This window comes from Hemitrygon akajei, chromosome 11 (genome assembly GCF_048418815.1).
Source record: "Hemitrygon akajei chromosome 11, sHemAka1.3, whole genome shotgun sequence".
Taxonomy (NCBI): Eukaryota; Metazoa; Chordata; class Chondrichthyes; order Myliobatiformes; family Dasyatidae; genus Hemitrygon; species Hemitrygon akajei.
Window position 1 is genome coordinate 5,081,726 of NC_133134.1, and position 21,156 is coordinate 5,102,881.

The 21,156-nt window shown below is 49.2% G+C and overlaps 1 protein-coding gene across 8 annotated transcripts in view; it reads right to left on the bottom strand.

Moving 5' to 3' along the window:
- Window positions 1–5,467: 5,467 nt before the first annotated feature.
- capn15 (calpain 15) overlaps window positions 5,468–21,156 on the bottom strand; it is a 286,273-nt gene continuing 270,584 nt past the window's right edge. For 7 of the 8 annotated variants that reach the window (XM_073060103.1, XM_073060101.1, XM_073060100.1 and 4 more), the window contains 4 exons: window positions 17,645–17,880; window positions 15,747–15,913; window positions 12,609–12,787; window positions 5,468–9,975 (listed from right to left, as the gene is read on the bottom strand). In XM_073060103.1, coding sequence (XP_072916204.1) covers window positions 9,798–9,975; window positions 12,609–12,787; window positions 15,747–15,913; window positions 17,645–17,880 — 760 coding nt within the window. In that variant the 3' untranslated portion in view covers window positions 5,468–9,797. The remainder of the gene's footprint in view (window positions 9,976–12,608; window positions 12,788–15,746; window positions 15,914–17,644; window positions 17,881–21,156) is intronic. The other variant, XM_073060099.1, reaches the window with a different exon arrangement.

Below are 21,156 nucleotides of genomic sequence, written 5' to 3' on the forward strand. Positions count from 1 at the left end.
GCTGCTCAGGATTCCCGTGACTAGCGCCCTCTGCGGGACAAAGCCGGCGATGCCCATCAGCAGGTCTGCCCTCTGCCGGACGACAGCCGATATGTCAATTAGAGCTGCTCCCGGTTAAATCCGAATCCGAGTGGTCACTTTATTAGTTACAGAGCACAGGCAATAAAATGGCCACTCAGTGTATGATTGTGGTCTTCTGCCTCTGAGGAATTGGATATATAAGTATTCGGATAGACACGGACTGATTCTGTAGTTAATATGGCCTGGTCACGTCTAACCAATATTATAGAGCTTTTTTTGAGGAAGTTACCGGGAAAGTTGATGAAGGCAAGGCAGTGGATATTGTCTACACACTGTACCCCTACACAAACTTCTCGTCTCATTCCCTAATAGCAGATCAAGTATCGCACACTCTCGTTGGGACTTCTATGTACTGATTAAGGAAACTTTCTTGAACACATTTGACAAACTATCTCATCTAGTCCTTTTAGGAGTCCCAGTCAATATATGGAAAGTTAAAAATCTCCGATTATAACAACCTTATGTTTCTTGCAACAATCTCTTTAAATTTGTAGCGATCTCTCTACAAGTGTGTTTCTCTAAATCCCGGGTACTGTTGGGTGATCTGTAATGAAGCCCCATTAATGAAGTCATAACTTCCTTATTTCTCAGTTCCACCCATAACACCTCACTGGACTAGTTCTTCAGTCGGTCCTGACGGAGCACGGTTGTGACATTTTCCCAGACTAGCTACGCTACCCCTTCTCCTCCAATCCCTCCCGCTCTGTCGCGTCTAAAACAACAGAACCCCGGAATGTTGAGCTGCCAGTCGATCCCCTCCTGCAATCAAGTTTCAATAATGGTTACAATGTCATAATTCCAGGTGTTGATCCATGCCCTGCCCTCATTCCCCTTTCCTATAGTTCTTGTTGTATTGAAATACTCAGCTCAAGATACTATCACACTGATGAAGGATCTCTGCGACAGTTTTCCATGGATGCTGTTGGCTTGCTGAGATCTTCCAGCATTTTGTGTGTGTTGCTTTTGATTCCTAACTTTGTCTGAAGTCTTACCAACATCTGTCTCCACAAGCTCTCCACTAACCGTTCTGGCACTCTGGTTCCCATCCCCCTGCAACATTAGTTTAAACCCCACCGTGCAGCATTAACAAACATTTCCACTAGGATATTCGTCCCCCTCCAGTTCAGGCGCAAGCTGTCCCTTCCTGTACAGGTCCCACCTTCCCTGGAAGAGAGCCCAATGATCCAAAAAATCTTACGCCCTCCCTCCTACACCAACTCCTTAGCCACATATTAAACTGTATAATCTTCCTGTTCTGGCCTCACTAGCACGAGGCATGGTTAGCAGTTCTGAGATCACAACCCTGATGGTCCCGGCCCTTTAACCTGGCACCTAACTCCCTGAACTCGCCTTGTCACTCTTCCTACCCACGTGATTGACACCAACGTGGACCACGACCTCTGGCTGTTCACCCTCCCACTTAAGAATACTGAGGAGTCGGTCTGAGATATCCTGGCACCTGGGAGGCAACATACCATTCGTGAATCTTGTTCTTGTCTACAGAACCCCCTTTCCATTTCCCTAACTAATGAATCCCTTATCATCACAGCTTGCCTCTTCTACCTCCCCCTCCCACCCGAGTCTCAGTCAGCCTAAGTGCCAGAGACCTGACCGCTGTGACCTTCCTCTTCTAAGTCATCCCCACAACAGTATCCAGTGATACACAGTACCTGTTTTTGAGGGGAATGGCCACAGGGGATCTCTGCACTGCCTCCTTAACCCCTTCCCCTTCCTGACTACCATCCAGTTTCCTGTGTCCTGCACCTTGTGTGTAACTACCTCCATACATCCTGTCTATCACCCCTTCAACCTCCCAAATGATCCAGAATTCATCCAGTTCCAGCTCCAACTCCTTGTCGTGGTTTGTTAGAAGCTGCAGCCAGATGCACTTCTCACAATTGTCATCGTCAGGGTCACGAGATGTCTCTCTGCTTTCCCACATCCCACAAAGAGGAGCATTCAACTGTCTTGCCTGCTGAAGGGTCTCGGTCTGAAATGCCAGCTGTACTCTTTTCCATAGATGCTGCCTGGCCTGCTGATTTCCTCCAGCATTTTGTGTGTTCAGATTTCCAGCATCTGCAGATTTTCTCAACCACTATCCTGCCTGGCATCTCTATTCCAGCTGTACAGATATGAAGAAGGAAGAACAATAAACTGTGGTATGGGGTGGGGACTGTATCTACAGAGCACTGTGGACATAGAGGGAATGAGATTTGTGAACGCCGGAAATAGAGGATCTGGGTTATAAGGAAATATTTAACAGGTTAGGACTTTATTCCTTGGAACACAGAAGACTGACGTATACAAAATGAGGGTGAAGATAGGGTAAATGCAAGCAGGCTTTTTCCACTGAGGGTGGGTGGGGCAACAACCAGAAGCCAGGGGTTGAGGGTGAAAGGTAAAATATTTAAGGAGAACATGAGGGGGAACTTCTTCACTCTGAAGGGTTGTGTGAGTGTGGAATGAGCTGTGGAGCATGGAAGCTCAATTTCAACGTTTCAGAGAAGTTTGGAGAGGTACATGGACGGGAGGGGTATGGAGGGCTCTGGTTGATGGGACCAGGCATTTCAAATGCTTTGGCATGGCCTAGATGGGCCGAAGGGCCCGTTTATGAGCTGTACTTTTCTATGACCCACACCACCAGGTTCAGGAACAGTTATAGCCCCTCAACCATCAGGCCCTTTGAACCAGAGGGAATAACTTCACTCACCTCAACTCTGAACTGTTCCCACAACCTATGGACTCACTTTCAAGGACTCTTCATCTCCCGTTCTCATTTTTTCTTTATGTATTTTCACAATTTGTTGTCTTTTACACGTTTGTCCGTCTGGTTTCTAGTTTTTCATTGATCCATTGTGTTTCTTTGTAGCTCTGTGAATGCCCTCAAGAAAATGAATATGTTGCATATATGTACTTCGATAATAAATTTATTTTGAACTTTGAACAAATGACACGTTACTGTATGCTTTGATGTGCATGTGACAAATAAATATAACCTTGCTCTTTAATTATTGACATGAAGATTTGGATAAGGAGATGGATGGGTGGTTAGAGGAATATGGGCAAAGTGCAGGCAAATGGGACTAGTTTGCTGGGCACCGTGGCTAGCACGGACCAGATGGGTCAAAGGGCCTGTTTCCATCTTTACTGATAGGTCTATATTTCCCATAATCTCTGTACTTGGATGAGGTGTTCAAGATTGTTTAATGTCATTTCCAGTAAGTAATTGTAAAGCAGAATGAAATAATCATTACTCTGAATCCGATGCAGCAAAAAACAGTAAGATCAAGAACACAATAATTTTTTTAAAACTCCATAAATAAACTGTAAATACATAAGATAGCTTGTATACAGAGATTGATCATAGATCCATTAAGTGATACTAGGCACAGGAGTGTCTGTTTTTTTAGTGTTTCACACCAGTCAGCCATTCTTGTCTGGCGTGTGGTGTCAGGATTGGTCTCCTTTCCGATTAACTGGGTTACGATATGAACGTTCCTGACTCGACCCTTGTATTTTTTACGAGGCCGAGTGGCTAGCTCGATGCTCAACCCAGTACACATGGAAAGCACGCTTGGGGGGGGGGGGGGGGGGGCGACTGTGCGATACTTGATCTGCTATTAGGGAATGAGACAAGAAGTTTGTGTAGGGGGGCCCGACCTGGATTCGAACTCGGGAGCCTTTGCTCCGGAGTCCGGTGCTGATGCCATTGTGTCACCAGCTGGCAGTGTACATAAAGTGACTGAGAGGAAATGATAAAGTGGTGGTGGTTGGGGGTGTGGAGGGGTGGGTTAGTGAGTGGAGGTGTTGATCAGCCTTACTGCTTGGAGAAAGTAACTGTTTTTGAGTCTGCTGGGCTTGGTGTGGATGCTCTGTTGCTTCCTCCTTGTTGGGAGTGGGACAAACAGTCCATGCAACAGGGTGGGTGGGACCCTTCATGATGTTACTGGCCCATTTCCAGTACCTTACTGAATAGATGTCCTTGACGGTAGGTGGGCTGGTGCCAGGATGTGTTGGGCAGTTTTGACTGCCTATTGTAGAACCGTCTTGCCCACCAGAGTGCAGTTTCTGTACCGTGCAGTGATGCGGATTGTTAGGATGCTCTCTACTGCACATCAAAGAATGACGTGAGTATAGACAAGCATTGTCCGGCTCTCTGCAGCCCCCTCAGAAAGGAGAGGCTTCATATCCTCTGTAAACTCACTCTCACCAGTACAGGCTGGGTCTCACCTGACCAGCAGCAGGTCTGTCCCATTCCCTTGATGTGACTCGGACATAGACAGATCATGTGGGACAAGGTAAGACAGACAGACAGACAGACATACTTTATTGATCCCGAGGGAAATTGGGTTTCATTACAGCCGCACCAAGAATAGTGAAGAAATATAGCAATATAAAACCATAAATAATTAAATAATAATAAGTTAATCATGCCAAGTGGAAATAAGTCCAGGACCAGCCGATTGGCACAGGGTGTCTGACACTCCGAGGGAGGAGTTGTAAAGTTTGATGGCCACAGGCAGGAATGACTTCCTGTGACGCTCAGTGTTACATCTCAGTGGAATGAGTCTCTGGCTGAATGTGCTCCTGTGCCTAACCAGCACATTATGGAGTGGATGGGAGTCATTGTCCAAGATGGCATGCAACTTGGACAGCATCCTCTTTTCAGACACCACCATCAGAGTCCAGTTCCACCCCCACAACATCACTGGCCTTACGAATGAGTTTGTTGATTCTGTTGGTGTCTGCTACCCTCAGCCACACTGTGGTACCGAGTCCAGATTGAGAGCACTAGGCAGTACAGTGAGCTTGGGACGGTCCTGTGGCAGATCAGCCAGATTCAAGGGTCAGAGGTTGGGGAAACGGGCTGTTTGCTCTGAAGCTAATCAGTGAACTGCTCTGCCTTCCCACTTCCTTCCGGAATTAAAAACCAAACGGACATTGTGTCGATGCATTACATGTACAGTGATATACACAACTCACAGACACACACACACTTGCTATTTTGTGGCCAGAATACAGAGCAATATATAAGAATACTATATATTACGACAAGATATAAAAGTAAATAGGTAGTGCAAAAGAGAGCAAAAATAGTGAGGTAGTGTTCATAGTCCGTTCTGAAATCTGATGATGGAAGTGAAGAAGCTGTTCCTGAAACGTTAAGTGTGTGCCTTCTGCACCTTCTCCTTGATGACAGAAATGAGACGAGGCCAAGTCCTGTGTGATGAGGGTCCTTAGTGAGGGCTGTCACCTTCACAACACACTAACACACGCACACACACACGCACACACTCACTCTCAAATTCACAACACACACACATATATACCTGAATATATTCACAAAATCACACTTACATTTACACACAGAGAGTTTACAAGTAAGTCATTATAAAACAAAATTTATTTGGTCCATTGGAACCTGAGATTTTTGAAACTACATGATACATATATATATATTTATATATTTTTTAATATATATATAGACTCTAAAATTGATAAAACTCTTGGTGTTGTCGTTTTCCAGTCACAGGGTGGAGAGTTGGCTCTGTAAGTGCTGACGGGCTGGTTCAGATTCAGCTCAGCTGAGGCTGCACTGACAGGACGGACAGTGGGTGGGGGATGGGGAACAGGAGGTGGTGCTTGGCCAGAGGACGAACAACATGAGCAGGAATGACCGGTGGCGGCAGTGACAGGGTGGGGACGGGCGGCTTGGGAGGAGATTTCGGACGTCTCGGTTTGCTGGGACGTAATCCTCTGTCCTGCTGTGTGTCTTAGACATGCAGTGGGTTGAGGGGGAAGGGGTCCAGTGATAGAACCATTCTGTGTATTTTGGGCTGAGTTACCACGGAAACAATCTCCCAGTTTTTAGAAGCGATTATAAATCCTCAAACAATCGGTAAAGTTCCTGTGAACAATCCACAACAAATTACTAGATCAGATTTGTAAACGCGGCCACAGTAGAGAGGGGTCAGCTGACTGCCGACTTTACCTGTGCTCTTGGGGAATCCTTTCTACTGCAAACCAAAATCACCCCGTGGTTATCTCAGCCCAACCTTTAGCTACAATGGGCAGAGACAGAAAGGTACTGTACATCTGCCCCAACTTGATAAAGATTCGTTTAAAGAACTATGCTCGCCACAATTTAATACATTCCTATTGGAAAACCATCCAGTCTATGCTGACTCACAGAGCAACCTCTGTAACCTGTTCTCGGGTGTGGTAGCACAGGGGGCTGTGTATTGCTTCACAGTGCCAGCGAACGATGATCGGGGTTCAACTCCTGCTGCAGCCTTTACGGAGTTTGTGCGTTCTCCCATGACTGTGTGGATTTCCTTCAGGTGCTCCGGTTTCCTCCCACCGTCCAAAGACGTGTGGGTTAGGGTTAGAGAGTTGTGGGCATGCTATGTAGGTGCTGGAAGGGTGGTGACACCCGTGGGCTGCCCCCAGCGCAGCTTCGGACTGCGTTGGTTGTTGATGCAAACGAGACATTTCCCTGTACATGTGACAGATAAAGCTAAACTTTAATCTTTCCCCCAAATCCTACCCCTCATCCACACAGGAGAGGCACCTTATTAAGTCAGTGCCCCCACACATCTTTGAGATGTGAGAGGAAACCAGCCCTCCCCCCTGAGGAAACCAAGAAGATGGGCTAAACCCGGGGACGAGCCGTAGCTGCTGGCCTTTGCCCAGGGGCGATGCTGGTCTTACTGAGTGACCGAGGAAACCGGCGCTCTCCAGGATAACCTGCACGGTTACAGGGGGAGACTGTGAATGCCACACAGACAGAATCAGATATGGCTCAGCAGCTTGTCGGAGGTAGCAACAAACACATTAAAGGCAGATTCAGACTAAATGTGCGTTTACATTACGTGTTAGATCGGGGGGAGACTGTGGGTGTAGTGACATTGTTCAGGACTCAGAGGTTTGCTTTAGCTGTAGAAATCCAGTAACACCCAGTTGCACCAATAACAAGCACCGACTCGAGGATTGACTACAGAACAGTGTGAGTTACAAAGTGTGCACCTTAGCTAACACCAAACCCGAACCCAGTAACGTTCCTGACTAGCCTCATACCTGAGCCTGTCTTCACGCACTAGAGGCAGACGTATTCAAGTTGTGTTTTTCTTTACGCTTTAGTCCGATGAGCATTATTCGTCTCACTATAGGAAGGATGTGGAAGCTTTAGAGAGGGTGCAGAGGAAGGAGTTCTACCAGGTTGCTGCCTGGATTAGAGAGGGTGCAGAGGAAGGAGTTCTACCAGGTTGCTGCCTGGATTAGAGAGGGTGTCATATGAGGGTGGGTTGAGCGAGCTGGGGTTTTTCTGTTTGGAGTGCAGGAAGATGAGAGGAGATTTGATAGAGGCTTACAAGATGCATAGATCGAGTAGACAGCCAGAGACCGTGGGAAGGGCTAATACAAAGGGGCATAATTTTAAGGAGATTGGAGGAGGGATGTCAGAGGTAGGTTTTTTACACAGAGAGTGGTGGGTGTGTGCAACGCCCTGCCAGGGGTGGTGGTAGAGGCAGATACATTTGGGATATTTAGATGCTAGATTAATGAAGGACTATGTGAGAGAGAGAGAGAGAGAGAGGGGTTATATTGATCATAAAGTAGGTTGAAAGATTGAGACAAAGCTGTGGGTTGAAGGCTCTGTACTGTTCTACTGTGCCAAAATGTTTTCTACCAAACGTTTTTCATCAAGCTCCTTCATCTGGATACAACCTGTTCTAAATCAGGAAACCCAAGGGGAAGTGGGATTTGTACCTGAGTCTTTCACTGACATTGGAGCATCAGGACAAACCCACACCTCTTCGGAAACCTCCCCAATTTAATATCATGGCTGTAGCAGTGAGTTTCACATAGATGCTGACCACGTTAACCACGTAGAAACTCACAGCGACCATGTTAACCACGTAGAAACTCACAGAGTGACCGCGTTACACGTAGAAACTCACAGAGCGACCACGTTACACGTAGAAACTCACAGAGCGACCACGTTAACCACGTAGAAACTCAGAGTGACCACGATAACCACGTAGAAACTCAGAGTGACCACGTTAACCACATAGAAACTCACAGAGCGACCACGTTACACGTAGAAACTCACAGAGCGACCACGTTACACGTAGAAACTCAGAGTGACCATGTTACATGTAGAAACTCAGAGTGACCGCGTTAACCACATAGAAACTCACAGAGTGACCACGTTACACGTAGAAACTCAGAGTGACCATGTTACATGTAGAAACTCAGAGTGACCGCGTTAACCACGTAGAAACTCACAGAGTGACTGCGTTACACGTAGAAACTCACAGAGTGACCACATTAACCACGTAGAAACTCACAGAGTGACCACGTTAACCACGTAGAAACTCACAGTGACCACATTAACCATGTAGAAACTCACAGAGTGACCACGTTAACCACATAGAAACTCACAGAGCGACCACGTTACACGTAGAAACTCACAGAGTGACCACGTTAACCACGTAGAAACTCACAGAGTGACCGCGTTACACGTAGAAACTCACAGAGTGACCACATTAACCACGTAGAAACTCACAGAGTGACCACGTTAACCACGTAGAAACTCACAGTGACCACATTAACCACATAGAAACTCACAGAGTGACCACGTTAACCACATAGAAACTCACAGAGCGACCACGTTACACGTAGAAACTCACAGAGTGACCGCATTAACCAGGTAGAAACTCACAGAGTGACCACGTTAATCATGTAGAATCTCACGGCAAGCAGATTGTGGCTGGCTGGGGTCTGTGATTGTAGTGCAGAGTTTGAGGAGAGGACAGGAATGAATAGCTGTCACAGGGCAGATGTGTCAGAAACTTGGAATTTTATGAAAATGTTCCCAAAGACTATCAATTCTTACGTGGGAGAGAGAGTCGAGGTTTATGATTAAGGATGATCACCACTCTGGCTGTGTGTGTTCAGAGGCACCTTGGTGGGGTGATGATGGGAGGGCCGGTGGTCAAAATCTGAAAGCAAGTCTACGAGGCATGCTTGGGGAGGTGGGGGTGCGTGGGAGGGAGCTGGGTTTTCACGTCTGGGAGGGAAGCTGGCGAGCAGGGATTCCTGAGGCTCTCAGTGCAGCTAGGCCGGGAGAGATTCACTCCGTCACCATGGCAATGGCAATGGAGATGACGATCAAAGTGGTGGGCTGGGAGTGAAGAGGATGGGACCCAGGGATCCTGGAAGTGGGAGAGGGACCCGGGGAGGGTGTGATCCAGGGAAGTGGGTGATTGAAGGGCAGAGAGGGATCTGGGACAGGGAATCCCAGGATCCCGGAGAATGGGTATGATCCTGGGTGGAGAGGAGAGGGGGGAGGGAGGGAGATTTGAGTTTTGAGTCAGGGGGTGATGATAGGGCCCCAGACAAGGTTTAGGGACCCCACCACTGGGACCGGGGTCTCAGGTGGAGACCAGCTGTTGGTGAAATGGCTGTGAGAGAGCTTGGCTTTGCTCTCCCTCTCCAAGTCAGGTGTTGGTGTCCTGGGACATATCCCAGAGGAGTGGAGGAATGGGGCATGGGCAGAGAGGAAATTCTGGACCCCCCCTCCCCACCACATCCCCCGGGGCAAAGTGAGCAGCCGGAGATGGGATTCCCCTGCCTGGATTAGAAATTGGAGCGGATGTGGTATCTGTCTCCCACACTGGGCAGGGGTTAGGGACAACGGTGGGGAGCAGGTGTCGTCACAAGGGCCGGGGGCAGTGCAGGCCAGAGACATCGGGCGTGAGCGGGGGGCTGTGTGTGCCCCTGGTCGAGGACCACTCGCCCAACGAGGGCTGTACTGCTTTGCGGTGAGCCAGCCGGTGGGTGATGGAGAAGCCGGCGTTGCCTTCCAGCTGAGAAAGCACCACCAACACCTGCCTGAGGGGAGAAAAGACAGCAGTCAGCCTCCAGCCCATGCCTCAGCACTCCCACCTCCCCTTCCCATGATGCAGGGTCCCCAGCTGACACATCCCCTCCCACAGATACTGCAGGACCCAAATCGTGAACACAGGAAAACAGAATCAGGTTTAAGATCATTGGCATATGTCAGGAAATCTCACACCACTGGACATAGGACATTCTGCCCATCAAGTCTGCTCTACTATTCCATCATGGCTGGTTTATTATCCCTCTCAACCCCATTCTCCTGCCTTCTCCCCGTGACCTTCAACACCCTGACTAATCAAGAATCTATCAGCCTCCACCTTAAATATATCCAATTACTTGGGCTCCACAGCTGTCTGTGGCAATGAATTCCACAGATTCATCACCCCCTTCTAAAAGGATGCCCCTCTATTCTGAGGCTGTGCTCTCTAGGCTCCCCCACTACTGGAACTATCCTCTCCACATACACTCTACCTCGGCCTTTCAATATTCAGAAGGTTTCAACAGATTCCTGCATCTGCAGTTCTTGTGCCTCCTTGTGAAATGATCGCAGTTTGCTAGGAGATGTGAGACGTGAATTCATATATTTCATTATGCATTAGCTTATTCTCCACCAGAAGTCATGGACAGAGCAGTTGTACCTCCTGCTCTGGTTACAAGTCAGTGAGCCTGACATCAGTAGTGGGAATGTTACTGGAGGGTATTCTGAGGGACCAGGTACAGTATATGAGTATTTATACAGACATGGATGATTAAGGATAGTCAGTATGACTTCATGTCTGGTAGGTCATGTCTAATCAATCTGAGAGTTTTTTGAGGAAGTTACCAGGAAAGTGGATGAAGGCAAGGCAGTGGATGTTGTCTGTGTGGACCTCAGCAAAGCATCTGACAAAGTCCCACACAGGAGGATGGTCAAGAAGATTAGACATAGGTTTTGTGGGAGAAGCCAGAGAGTGGTAGTAGAGGGTTGCCTCACTGACTGGAGGCCTGTGAATAGCGGTGTACCGCAGGGATCGGTGCTGGGTCCCTTGTTGTTTGTCATCTATATCAATGATCTGGATGTTAATGTGGTTAACAGGATCAGCAAATTTGTTGATGACACCAAGACTGGGGGGGTGTTGTGGACAGTGAGGAAGGCTATCATGGCTTGCAGAGGGATCTGCATTAGCTGCAAAAACGGCAGATGGAATTTCATGCAGACACTTTGGTACAACCAACTAGGGTAGATGTTACACAGTCAACGGTAGGGCACTGAGGAGTGCGGTAGAACAGAGGGACATAATTCATTGAAAGTGGTGTCACAGGTAGACAGGGTCATAAAGAAAGCTTTCAGCACATTGGCCTTCATGAATCAAAGTACTGAGTACAGGAGATGGGATGTTATGTTGAAGTTGCATAAGACACTGGTGAGGCCTGATTTAGAGTGTTGTCTGTAGTTTCGGTCACCTACCTACAGGAAAAACGTAAGTAAGGTTGAAAATACAGAGAAATTTTATAAGGATGTTGCCGGGTCTGGAGGATTAAATAGGATAGGACTGTAGACCTTAGAACATAGAAGATTGAGAGGAGATTTGATAGAGGAATACAAGATTATGAGGATTATGGATAGGGTGAATGCAAACAGGCCTTTTACACCGAGGTTGTGTGGGACTACAACTCGAGATCATGGGTTAAGGGTGAAAGGTGAAATGTTTAAGAGGAACAAGACAGAGAACCTTTTCACTCAGAGGGTGGTGAGAGTGTGGAATGAGCTGCCAGCACAAGTGGCGGTGCAATTTTGATTTTAATGTTTAAGAGGAGAATGGATGGGGAGGCAAGTACACAGGAGTTCCTGTCCTCTGCAGCAGAGTGGAGTGCCTACGATGCAGAGTCTGAAGCCAAAATATACTCCCCCATAGACTCTGCCTAACCCCTGCACATGGTGAGAACTGTCCAGAAACAGGCTCTTCAGCCCATCTAGTCCATGGTCAACCATTTAAACTGCCTATTCCCATTGATCCGTACCATTCCAGAGATGTACAGGTTAGTAGGCTATTGATTACATGGGTGTGACTGGGCAGTGGGATCTCATTGGCCTGGTACTGTGTTGTATCTCTAAATGAAACTTAAACACACTCAGCAGGTCAGGCAGCACCAATGATGTTGATGTGCTGAAGGATCTTGGCCTGAAATGTTCAAAATAAACTTATTATCAAAGTACGTATACGTTACCATACCTGGGATCCACAGTCTCCTGTTTAATGGTGTTGGTTATTATTAAAGTATGTATACGTCACCGTACCTGGGGTCCACAGTCTCCTGTTTAATGGTGTTGGTTATTATTAAAGTATGTATATGTCACTGTACCTGGGGTCCACAGTCTCCTGTTTAATGGTGTTGGTTATTATTAAAGTATGTATACGTCACCGTACCTGGGGTCCACAGTCTCCTGTTTAATGGTGTTGGCTAAGGCATTACAAAGGTCGGCCGGATATGTACTTTGATAATAAATGAGCCCTCTCCATGGACACCAGCTGACTTGCTGAGCTCTGCAGCATTTTGCCCCTGCTACCTGGGGCTTTGCTTGTAGGTGTGTGTGAGGCTCAGCAGTGCTGTCAGGGAGTCGGGGCCCCTGACCACCCTGTTACCTGTGCAATGGTGGCACGCTGTCTGTCGTCTTCAAGCTGCTGCGCGTCGACACCACATTGAAGCTGTCTGAGCAGTCGCATGACACATGGAGGTAGTATTTATCGTGACGATTCTCCACCACCACGATGAGGCCGGCCCAGCCATGGGTCAGGTAGTAACAGGTCATGCCCTCGCGACCCTGTTGGAAGGCAAAGGGATTCCGGTCAGACTCCACGTACAACCCCCCCAACCGCCACTGCGGCCGCCAAGAACGACCAAAGGCCTCACCGTCCACTCCAGACATTCTCTCCTCTCCCATGCCCATCGGATAAAAAACACAAAAGGCTGAAAGCACGTAACACCTGGTTGAAGGCCTGAACTCAGACTCTTGTACAATCACAATCTACCGGGAATTTGAGAAATCGATGTTCATGCCATCAGGTTGGAGGCCAAACAAACAGAATATAAGGTGTTGTTCCTCCAAACAGAGTGCGGCCTGATCCCGACAGTGGAGGAGGCCATGGATGGACATATCAGAATGGGAATGGGAAGAGGAATTAAAACGGGTGGCCACTGGGAGATTCATTTGTTCTGGCGGACGGAGAGTAGATGCTCGGTGAAGTGGTCTCCCAATCTATGTTGGGTCTCACTGATATACAGGAGGCCACACTGGGAGCACCGAACACAGTATATAACCCCAAAAGACTCACAGGTGAAGTGTCGCCTCACCTGGAAGGACTGTTTGGGACCTGAATGGTGGTGAGGGAGGAGGTGTAGGGGCAGGTGTAGCACTTGTTGCACTTGCAAGGATTAGAGCCAGGAGGGAGATCGGTGAGGGGGGACTAATGGACAAGGGAGTTGAGTAGGGAGTGATCCCTGCAGAAAGCAGAAAGTGTGGGGGGGGGCAGGGGTTGGGAGAAAGATGTTTTTGGTGGTGGGATCCTGTTGGAGGTGGTAGAAGTTTCAGAGAATTATGTGCTGGACGTGGAGGCTGGTGGGATGGTAGGGGAGGACAAGAGGAACCCTATCCCTGGTAGGGTGGTGGGAGGATGGGGTGAGAGCAGACATGTGTGAAATGGAAGAGATGTGGTTGAGGGCAGCGTTGATGGTGGAGGAAGGGAAGCCCCTTTCTTTGAAAATGGAGGACATCTCCTTTGGTCTGGAATGAAAAGCCTCACCCTGAGAGCAGATGCGGCAGAGATGGAGGAACTGAGAGAAGGAGATAGCGTTTTTACATGTAACAGGCTACGTGTTACGGGCACCAGCGTAGGCTTGGAATACAGACTGTTCCACATAGCTGACAAACAGGCGGGCACAACTGGGACCCATGCGAGTGCCCATGGCTACACCTTTTGTTTGAAGGAAGTTGGAGGAGAAATTATTTAGAGTGAGGACAAGTTCTGTTAGACGGAGGAGAGTGGTGGTGGAGGGGAACTGGTTGGGTCTGGTGTCTAGAAAGAAACGGAGAGCTTTGAGGCCTTCCTGGTGGGAGATTGAGGTATATAGGGACTGGACATCCATAGTGAAAATGAGATGATGGGGACCAGGGAACCTGAAATCCTTGAAAAGATCAAGAGCGTGTGAGATGTCTTGGATGTAGGTGGGAAGGGACTGAATTAGGGGGGGATAAAACAGAGTCGAGATAAGCCGATATGAGTTCAGTGGGCAGGGACAAGAATAAGCTGAAACAATGGGTGTACGTGGGCAAGCAGGTTTGTGGATCTTGGGTAGGAGATAGAAACAGGAGGTGCGGGGTGCAGGAACTATGAAGTTGGTGGTGGTGGCGGCTGGGAGATCCCCAGAGTCGATAAGGTTGGCCTGGTGTTCCTTAGTGGGGACTTATTCGAAGGGTAAGTAAGAGGAGGTGTCTGAGAGTTGGCTCTGGGCCTCAGCAAGGTAGAGGTCAGTACACCAGACTACTACAGCACCTTCCTTATCTGTGGGTTTGATAGTGAGGTTAGGATTGGTGTGGAGGGATGGAGAGCGGAGCGTTTAGAAGGAGTGAGGTTGGAATAGGAGAGAGGGGTGTTAAAGTTTAGATGGTTAATGTCCCGTCAGCAGTTGGCAGTGAAAAGGTCCAGGGCAGGCAGAAGCCCAGGGCGGGATGTCCAGGAAGAGGAGGAGGGTTGAAGACATGAGAAGGGGTTGTCAGTGCGGGGTGGAGGGTCCTTGCCAAAGAAATAGGCTCGGAGGCCGTGGAAGAAGAGCTCAGTGTCGTGGTGGGCACAGAACTCACTGAGGTGTGGTTGCAGGGGACAAAGGTGAGGCCCTTACTGAGAACAGAACGTTCTGCCTCAGAGAGGGGAAGGTTAGAGGGAATGGTGAAAACCCGGCATGGATGAGAGCTGGGATCGGACGGGGGAGGGGGTTGGTAGTGTCTGAGGGGAAAGGAGGTTTGGGGTGTTCAGGGATGGTGGGGTGGAGGAAGATGGAAGTTGGAGGGAAAGTGGCTACACAGGTCGATAGGGTGGTTATGAAGGCTTATGGTATGCTTGCCTTTATTACTCAAGGATTGAGGTAAAACATCAGGACGTTTTATTGTAACTTTGCAGCTGGAGTATTGCATATAGTTCTGATTGCCCCACTATAGGAAGGATGTCGAGGGTTTGGAGAGGCTGCAGCAGAGGTTTACCAGCATGTTGTCTGGATTAGAGGGCACGTGCTGTAATGAGAGGCTGGACAAACTTGGGTTGTTTTCTCTGGAGCGGCAGAGGCTGAGGGGAGATCTGACAGAGGTTTACAAGGTTATGAGCAGCATAAATGGAGTAGACAGAACAGTACCTTTCTCCCAGCTTCAAAATGCCTAATGGCAGAGGGCAAATATTTGAGGTTGGGGGGTAACTTCAAAGGAGATGTGAAGGGCAAGTTTTTACACAGAGAGTGGTGGGTGCCTGGGATGGTGGTAGAGGCAGATACATTAGGGATGGTTAAGAGTGGCTTAGACAGGCTCATGAATGGCAGGATATGGACATTGTGTAGGCAGAAGTTTAGCTGGCTATTTGATCACTAATTTAATTGGCTGACACAACACTGTGGGCGAAGGACCTGTTGCTGTGCTGCACTGGTTGACGTTCTCTATAACTGAGGTGTATCGATGCTGACATCCCTGCCCTATGTAGCTTACACAGTGCTGTGAAGTGAGAGCAGGGACTCCCTACCTCGTGCCTCTCTCCCTTGTGTTCAGTCAGCAGGATCACTGCGTCGGCCAGGGTCGTCGGCTGGGAATTCACCTGTTCTACCATCACAGGTTTGTAGCTGTAGACAGCCAGGATGTGTCCAGGAAACTCAGGCAAACTTCGCCCACTGCTGGTGGGACTTGAAACTGCTGCAGCAGGAAACAGGGCTTCGTGAGCGTGGCGATAAAGGGTTAAAGATTCGCTTTATTTATCACATGAACATCGAAACTTACAGTGAAATGTGACATTGTGTGAACAACCGACCTGGGATGTGCTGAGGACAGCCTGCAAGTCTGGCGATGCTTCCAGTACCAACTTAGTGCGATCACTCGAGTCAACTACGATGTTCTCCTACGGGGTACTCTGCTGGTGGGTCCTCACCTGCCTGGACCAGTCAATTGAGCACCAACACGGTCCGAGGATGCGCTGGGGGCAGCCACAAGTGTCGCCATGCTACCAGTGCCCACAATTTATTAACCCGAACCTGTACGCCTCAGGAAAGTGGGAGGGCGACAGACTGGTTCACATGTGGTGACAGAGAAGATGAGAGCGGTGGGAACAGTAAAGCATTACACAACTTTGTCTCCCCACAGCGTGAACAGGTTAGAGGAACTGACGAGAAATACTATTTCTGTAGCTGTGCACCTTGTGCTGGGGGTGGGGTGTGAGTCCCAAACATTACCAACCCCCAGCTTTCATCAAAGCAGGCTCCAGCCCCAGCCACCGAAGGTCAGGGTTCAAATCCCATCACTGCTTGTAAGGAGATTGTTGGTTCTCCCTGTTACCAGGTGCTCTGGCTTCTTTGCACGTAGGGTTAGGTTGGTAAGTTGTGGGCTGCCCCCACACCACCCTCAGACACAAACGAGGCATTTCACTGTGTGTCTCGCTGTAATGATGCACGCGTGACAAATAAAGCTCATTCTTACTATTATAATATAATTACACAATTTCTAATGACGGCTCGGTGGCAAAGTGTGACATTATTACAGCGAAGGTGACCCAGGTTCAATTCCCACCACTATCTGTAAGGAGTCTGCACCTTTCCTTTCTCTGTGACCTCTGCTCTGCTTTCTTCCCACAGTCCGGACATATATGGGGTAGTAGGTTAATCGGTCACCCTGGGTGTAATTGGACAGCGTCCTGAGGCCCTGACCCAACCTTGCCCATCTCACCAACCTCAGCTGCAGACACCCTAACCCAGAAACCCTCCCCGGGACTCCCACCCTTCCCTGAAACCCAGGAACCCTCCCTGGGACTCCCACCCTTCCCTGAAACACAGGAACCCTCCCTGGGACACTCACCCTTCCCTGAAACACAGGAACTCTCCCTGGGACTCCCACCCTTCCCTGAAACCCAGAAAGCCTCTCTGAGAACCAGAAACCTTCCCCGGGCCCCTCATCCCTTGCCAATATCCTGAGTCCTCCCTGAGACACTACCCCTCTTACCCAGCTCAGCTTCTGGCATTCTGAGTGAGACTCGACCCTAACCTACACTCAGACCCAGGTCATTGCCTATATTGAAACCCAGACCACATTCCACATTCTTCCTCACCACACCATCTTTCAAAACAACCCTCCACCCTCAGGATCTCTTAATCCCCTCACCCTGTACACCCCCCCCCACTCACCCAACACCCTGCTCTCACTCCACACCCTAAGTTCCTATCTCAATGGACCCGGGACTCGGCACGACACTGAATTTTGTCCCCACTCCCTTCACCTTCAAGACCACTTCTCTGGCAGGGGTCCCCACCCCAGACCAGATCAGTTCTCTGACCCCCCCCCCCACACAACTCTGTACATTGACCCTCCACAAACGGACATCTTGGTTCCCCCTCCTGACTGAGGTGGAGATTACTCCAGCCCTCGGGTTCCCCTCACCTGCGGCCGGGGACAGCGATGGTGAAGGCATCGACATCTGCCAGTGGTTGAAAGCACAGCAGACGACGGCATACTCGCCGGGCTCCAGCATCACATCGCAGCCCACAAACTTCTTCACCGCCCTCTTGCTGTGCGCCATCAGCCTGCCCAGGTTGAGCCAGTTGCCGGTGGAGAATGATGCTCGGAAAACCATGATACACAGGTCCAGCAGATGACTGTCAGATGTGTCCGATCGCCTGGGACGCAAAGATCAGAGGTCAGGGTGCAAGTGACCACAAGGACCGGAGGTCAGGGGGCAAGTGACCACAAGGACTGGAGATCAGGGGGCAAGTGACCACAAGGACTGGAGGTCAGGGGGCAAGTGACCACAAGGACTGGAGGTCAGGGGGCAAGTGACAACAAGGACCGAAGGTCAGGGGGCAAGTGTCTTATGAGGATAGGTTGAGTGAGTTTGGGTTTTCCTCTTTGGAGTGAAGGAGGATGAGAGATGACTTGATAGAGATGTACAGGGTGATAGGAGGCAGTCAGAGGCTTTTGCCCAGGGGGGAAATGCTAATACGAGGGGGGCATAATTTTAAGGTGACTGGAAAAGTATTGGTGGATGTCAGGTTGTTTTTTATATATACAGAGAGGGGTGGGTGCTGAATGCCTGCCAAGGGTGCGGTAGGGGCAGAAACATTAGGGACATTTAAAAGACTCTTAGATGGATGATAGGAAAATGAAGAGCGATGTGGGAGGGAGGGGCTAGATTGAAGGTCAGCATGACAGCGAGGACTGAAGGGTCTGTCCTGTTCTATGTTCTTATTGGTCACAAGGACAGGAGTCAGGGCTCTGGAGTTGGGGTAGGGCCGGGGCGGAGGCTAGATTGAGTGGTGCTGCGCTCAGAAATTAATCACCCTCCTGATGGAAGGCCATCGGCCTGATAAGTTATCTCCCCATAGACGCTGCCTGACCTACTGGGCAGTTCCAGAGGTGTCTGGTTTTATTTCAGATTTCCAGCATCTGTAGCATTTTATTTCTCGGTCCCTTCAGAATAGTCTCGGTTTTTTAAGGGGGGTGGGGAAGGTTGCAATCAGCCCCAATACATTTATCCTTGAACCATTTCTAAGGGGGAACCTGTGACTCAGAGTTTAAAATTGCCACATCACACTCTGGCTTCGGGGGCTGTCTATGGTAAACATTTTAACACATGGAGAAGTCTCCAGGGACAGTATATGGGTATATTTAAAGTGGAGACTGATAGGCCAAGCCTGGCTATGAAAGGAGGAGAGATGAACCCTATCCTGTAAAAACCCAGAGCTACAGAAACACTAACAGGAGTTCCAAAGACCTTGTCCCTGGGAGAAGAAAGATCTCTGACGATGGGCTACACCTGGGGACAGCTTGGAAGACTGGCCCAGGACAGACTCTGATGAGCTGCAGTCAGTAGCCAATGCCACAGTAGGACAGATGGGATTAAGTAAGTAAGTTAGTTTACATTCTGTGTTGCAACCCTACACCGGTGTCACTCCCCAACTCTCTCCCCTTTCTCGATCTCTCTGTCTCTATCGCTGATGTCTATTACAAACCCATGGACTCTCACAGCTACCTGGACTATACCTCTCCCCACACTGTTACTTGTAAAAATGTCGTCTCCTTCTTTCAGTTCCCCCGTCTTTGCTGCATCTGCTCTCAGGATGAGGCTCTTCATTCCGTCCTCCTCCCCCTTCACAGAAAGCAGCTTCCCTTCCTCAACCATCAATGCCGCCTTCAGCCAAATCTCTTCCATTTCGTGCACATCTGCACTCACCCCATCAGAGACAGGGCTCCTCTTGTCCTCACAAACCACCCCCCAGCCTCCGCGTCCAGCTCATAATTCTCCATAACTTCCGCCATCTCCAACGGGATCCCACCACCAAGCACATCCTTCCCGTCCCCCCACTCCCTACGCGACTCCCTTGTCCATCTGTCCCTCCTGGCACTTATCCTTGCAAGCGGAACAAGTGCTGCACCTGCCCCAACACCTCCTCCCTCACTGACCTCCGGGGCCCCAAACAGTCCTCCCTGGTGAGGCGACACTTCACTTGTGAGTCTGTTGGGGTCATATACTGCATCTGGAGCTCCCAGTGTGGCCTCCTTTATACAGTATTGGTGAGAACTGATGTAGATTGGGAGACCGTTTCGCTGAGCATCTATGCTCCGTCTGCCAGAAAAAGCAAGATCTCCAGAGGCCAGCCATTTTAATTCCATTTCAAATTCCCATTTCAGCATGTCAGTCCATGGCCTCCTCTACTGTCAAAGGGGTCTTTGACCCCCTGTATCTCTTTCACCCAGCTCTTTACTTCACCCTTCCCCCCTCTCGGTTTCACCTATCACCCTGTGTTTCTCTCTTCCCTCTCCCCACCTTCTAACTCTGACTCCTCATCTTTTTCTCTCCAGTCCTGATGAAGGGTCTCGGCCTGAAACGTTGACTCTTGTCCATCGATGCTGCCTGGCCTGCTGAGTTCCTCCAGCATTTTGTGTGTGTTGCTCTGATTTCCAGCTTCTGCAAATTTTCTCTTGTAAGTTGACAGGTTCTTGATTAGTCAGGGCATCAAAGGTAACGGGGGGGAAGTCAGGAGAATGGGGTTGATGGAATGGCAGAGCAGACTCGATGGTCTAATTCAGATTTTCCAAAACAGCTGATGTTGTTCTTGGGTAAAGGAAGTTTCTTTAGGTACGTGATTTCACTCCCAACTTCCTCTTTTTCACAATGAAATTGGGATAAAGAAGGGAAGTAACACATTCCACATGTATGCTCAATCATAGAACAGGGCAGGCCCTTTGGCCCATCGTTGTCAGTGCCAACCATGGTCCACTTTAAATTTTAAGCTTGTGATCTGTATCCCTCCCTTCCCTGCGCGTTTGCGTGCTTGTCTAAATGCTGCTGTCATAAATAAGGGTTGCCATCTGGTCTGGTTTCACCACTGCCCCGGCCCCATGTTTCAGGCACCCACCACTCTGTGTAAGACAAACCGAGAGTCATAGAGCACAACACAGGAGCAGGCCTTTCAGCCCATCTAGTCTGTGCTGACTGTAAATCTGCCTAGTCCCAGCAACCGGCACCCAGACTATCGCCCTCCATACCCCTCCCATCCACGTACTTGTCTTAAATGTTAAAACTGAACCTGAACCCACCACTTCCACTGGCAGCTCCTTCCATACTCACACCACCCTCTGAGTGAAGTTCGCCCTCAGGTTCCCCTTAAACATTTCACCTTTCACCCTTAACCCATGACCTCTAGTTCTAGTCTCCCCCAACCTCAGTGGAAAAAGCCTGCTTGCATTTACCCATCGATACCCCTCATTCTCCTTCACTCCAGGGAATAATGTCCTAACCTATTCAACATTTCCCTGTACATTTCTTTAGCCAAAAGGTGGTGAATTTGTGGAATTTATTACTACAGGCAGCTGTGAAGGCCAGGTTATTGGGTGTATTTTTAAGGCAGAGATTGATTGGACGTGGCATCAAAGGATACAGGGAGAAGGTCGGG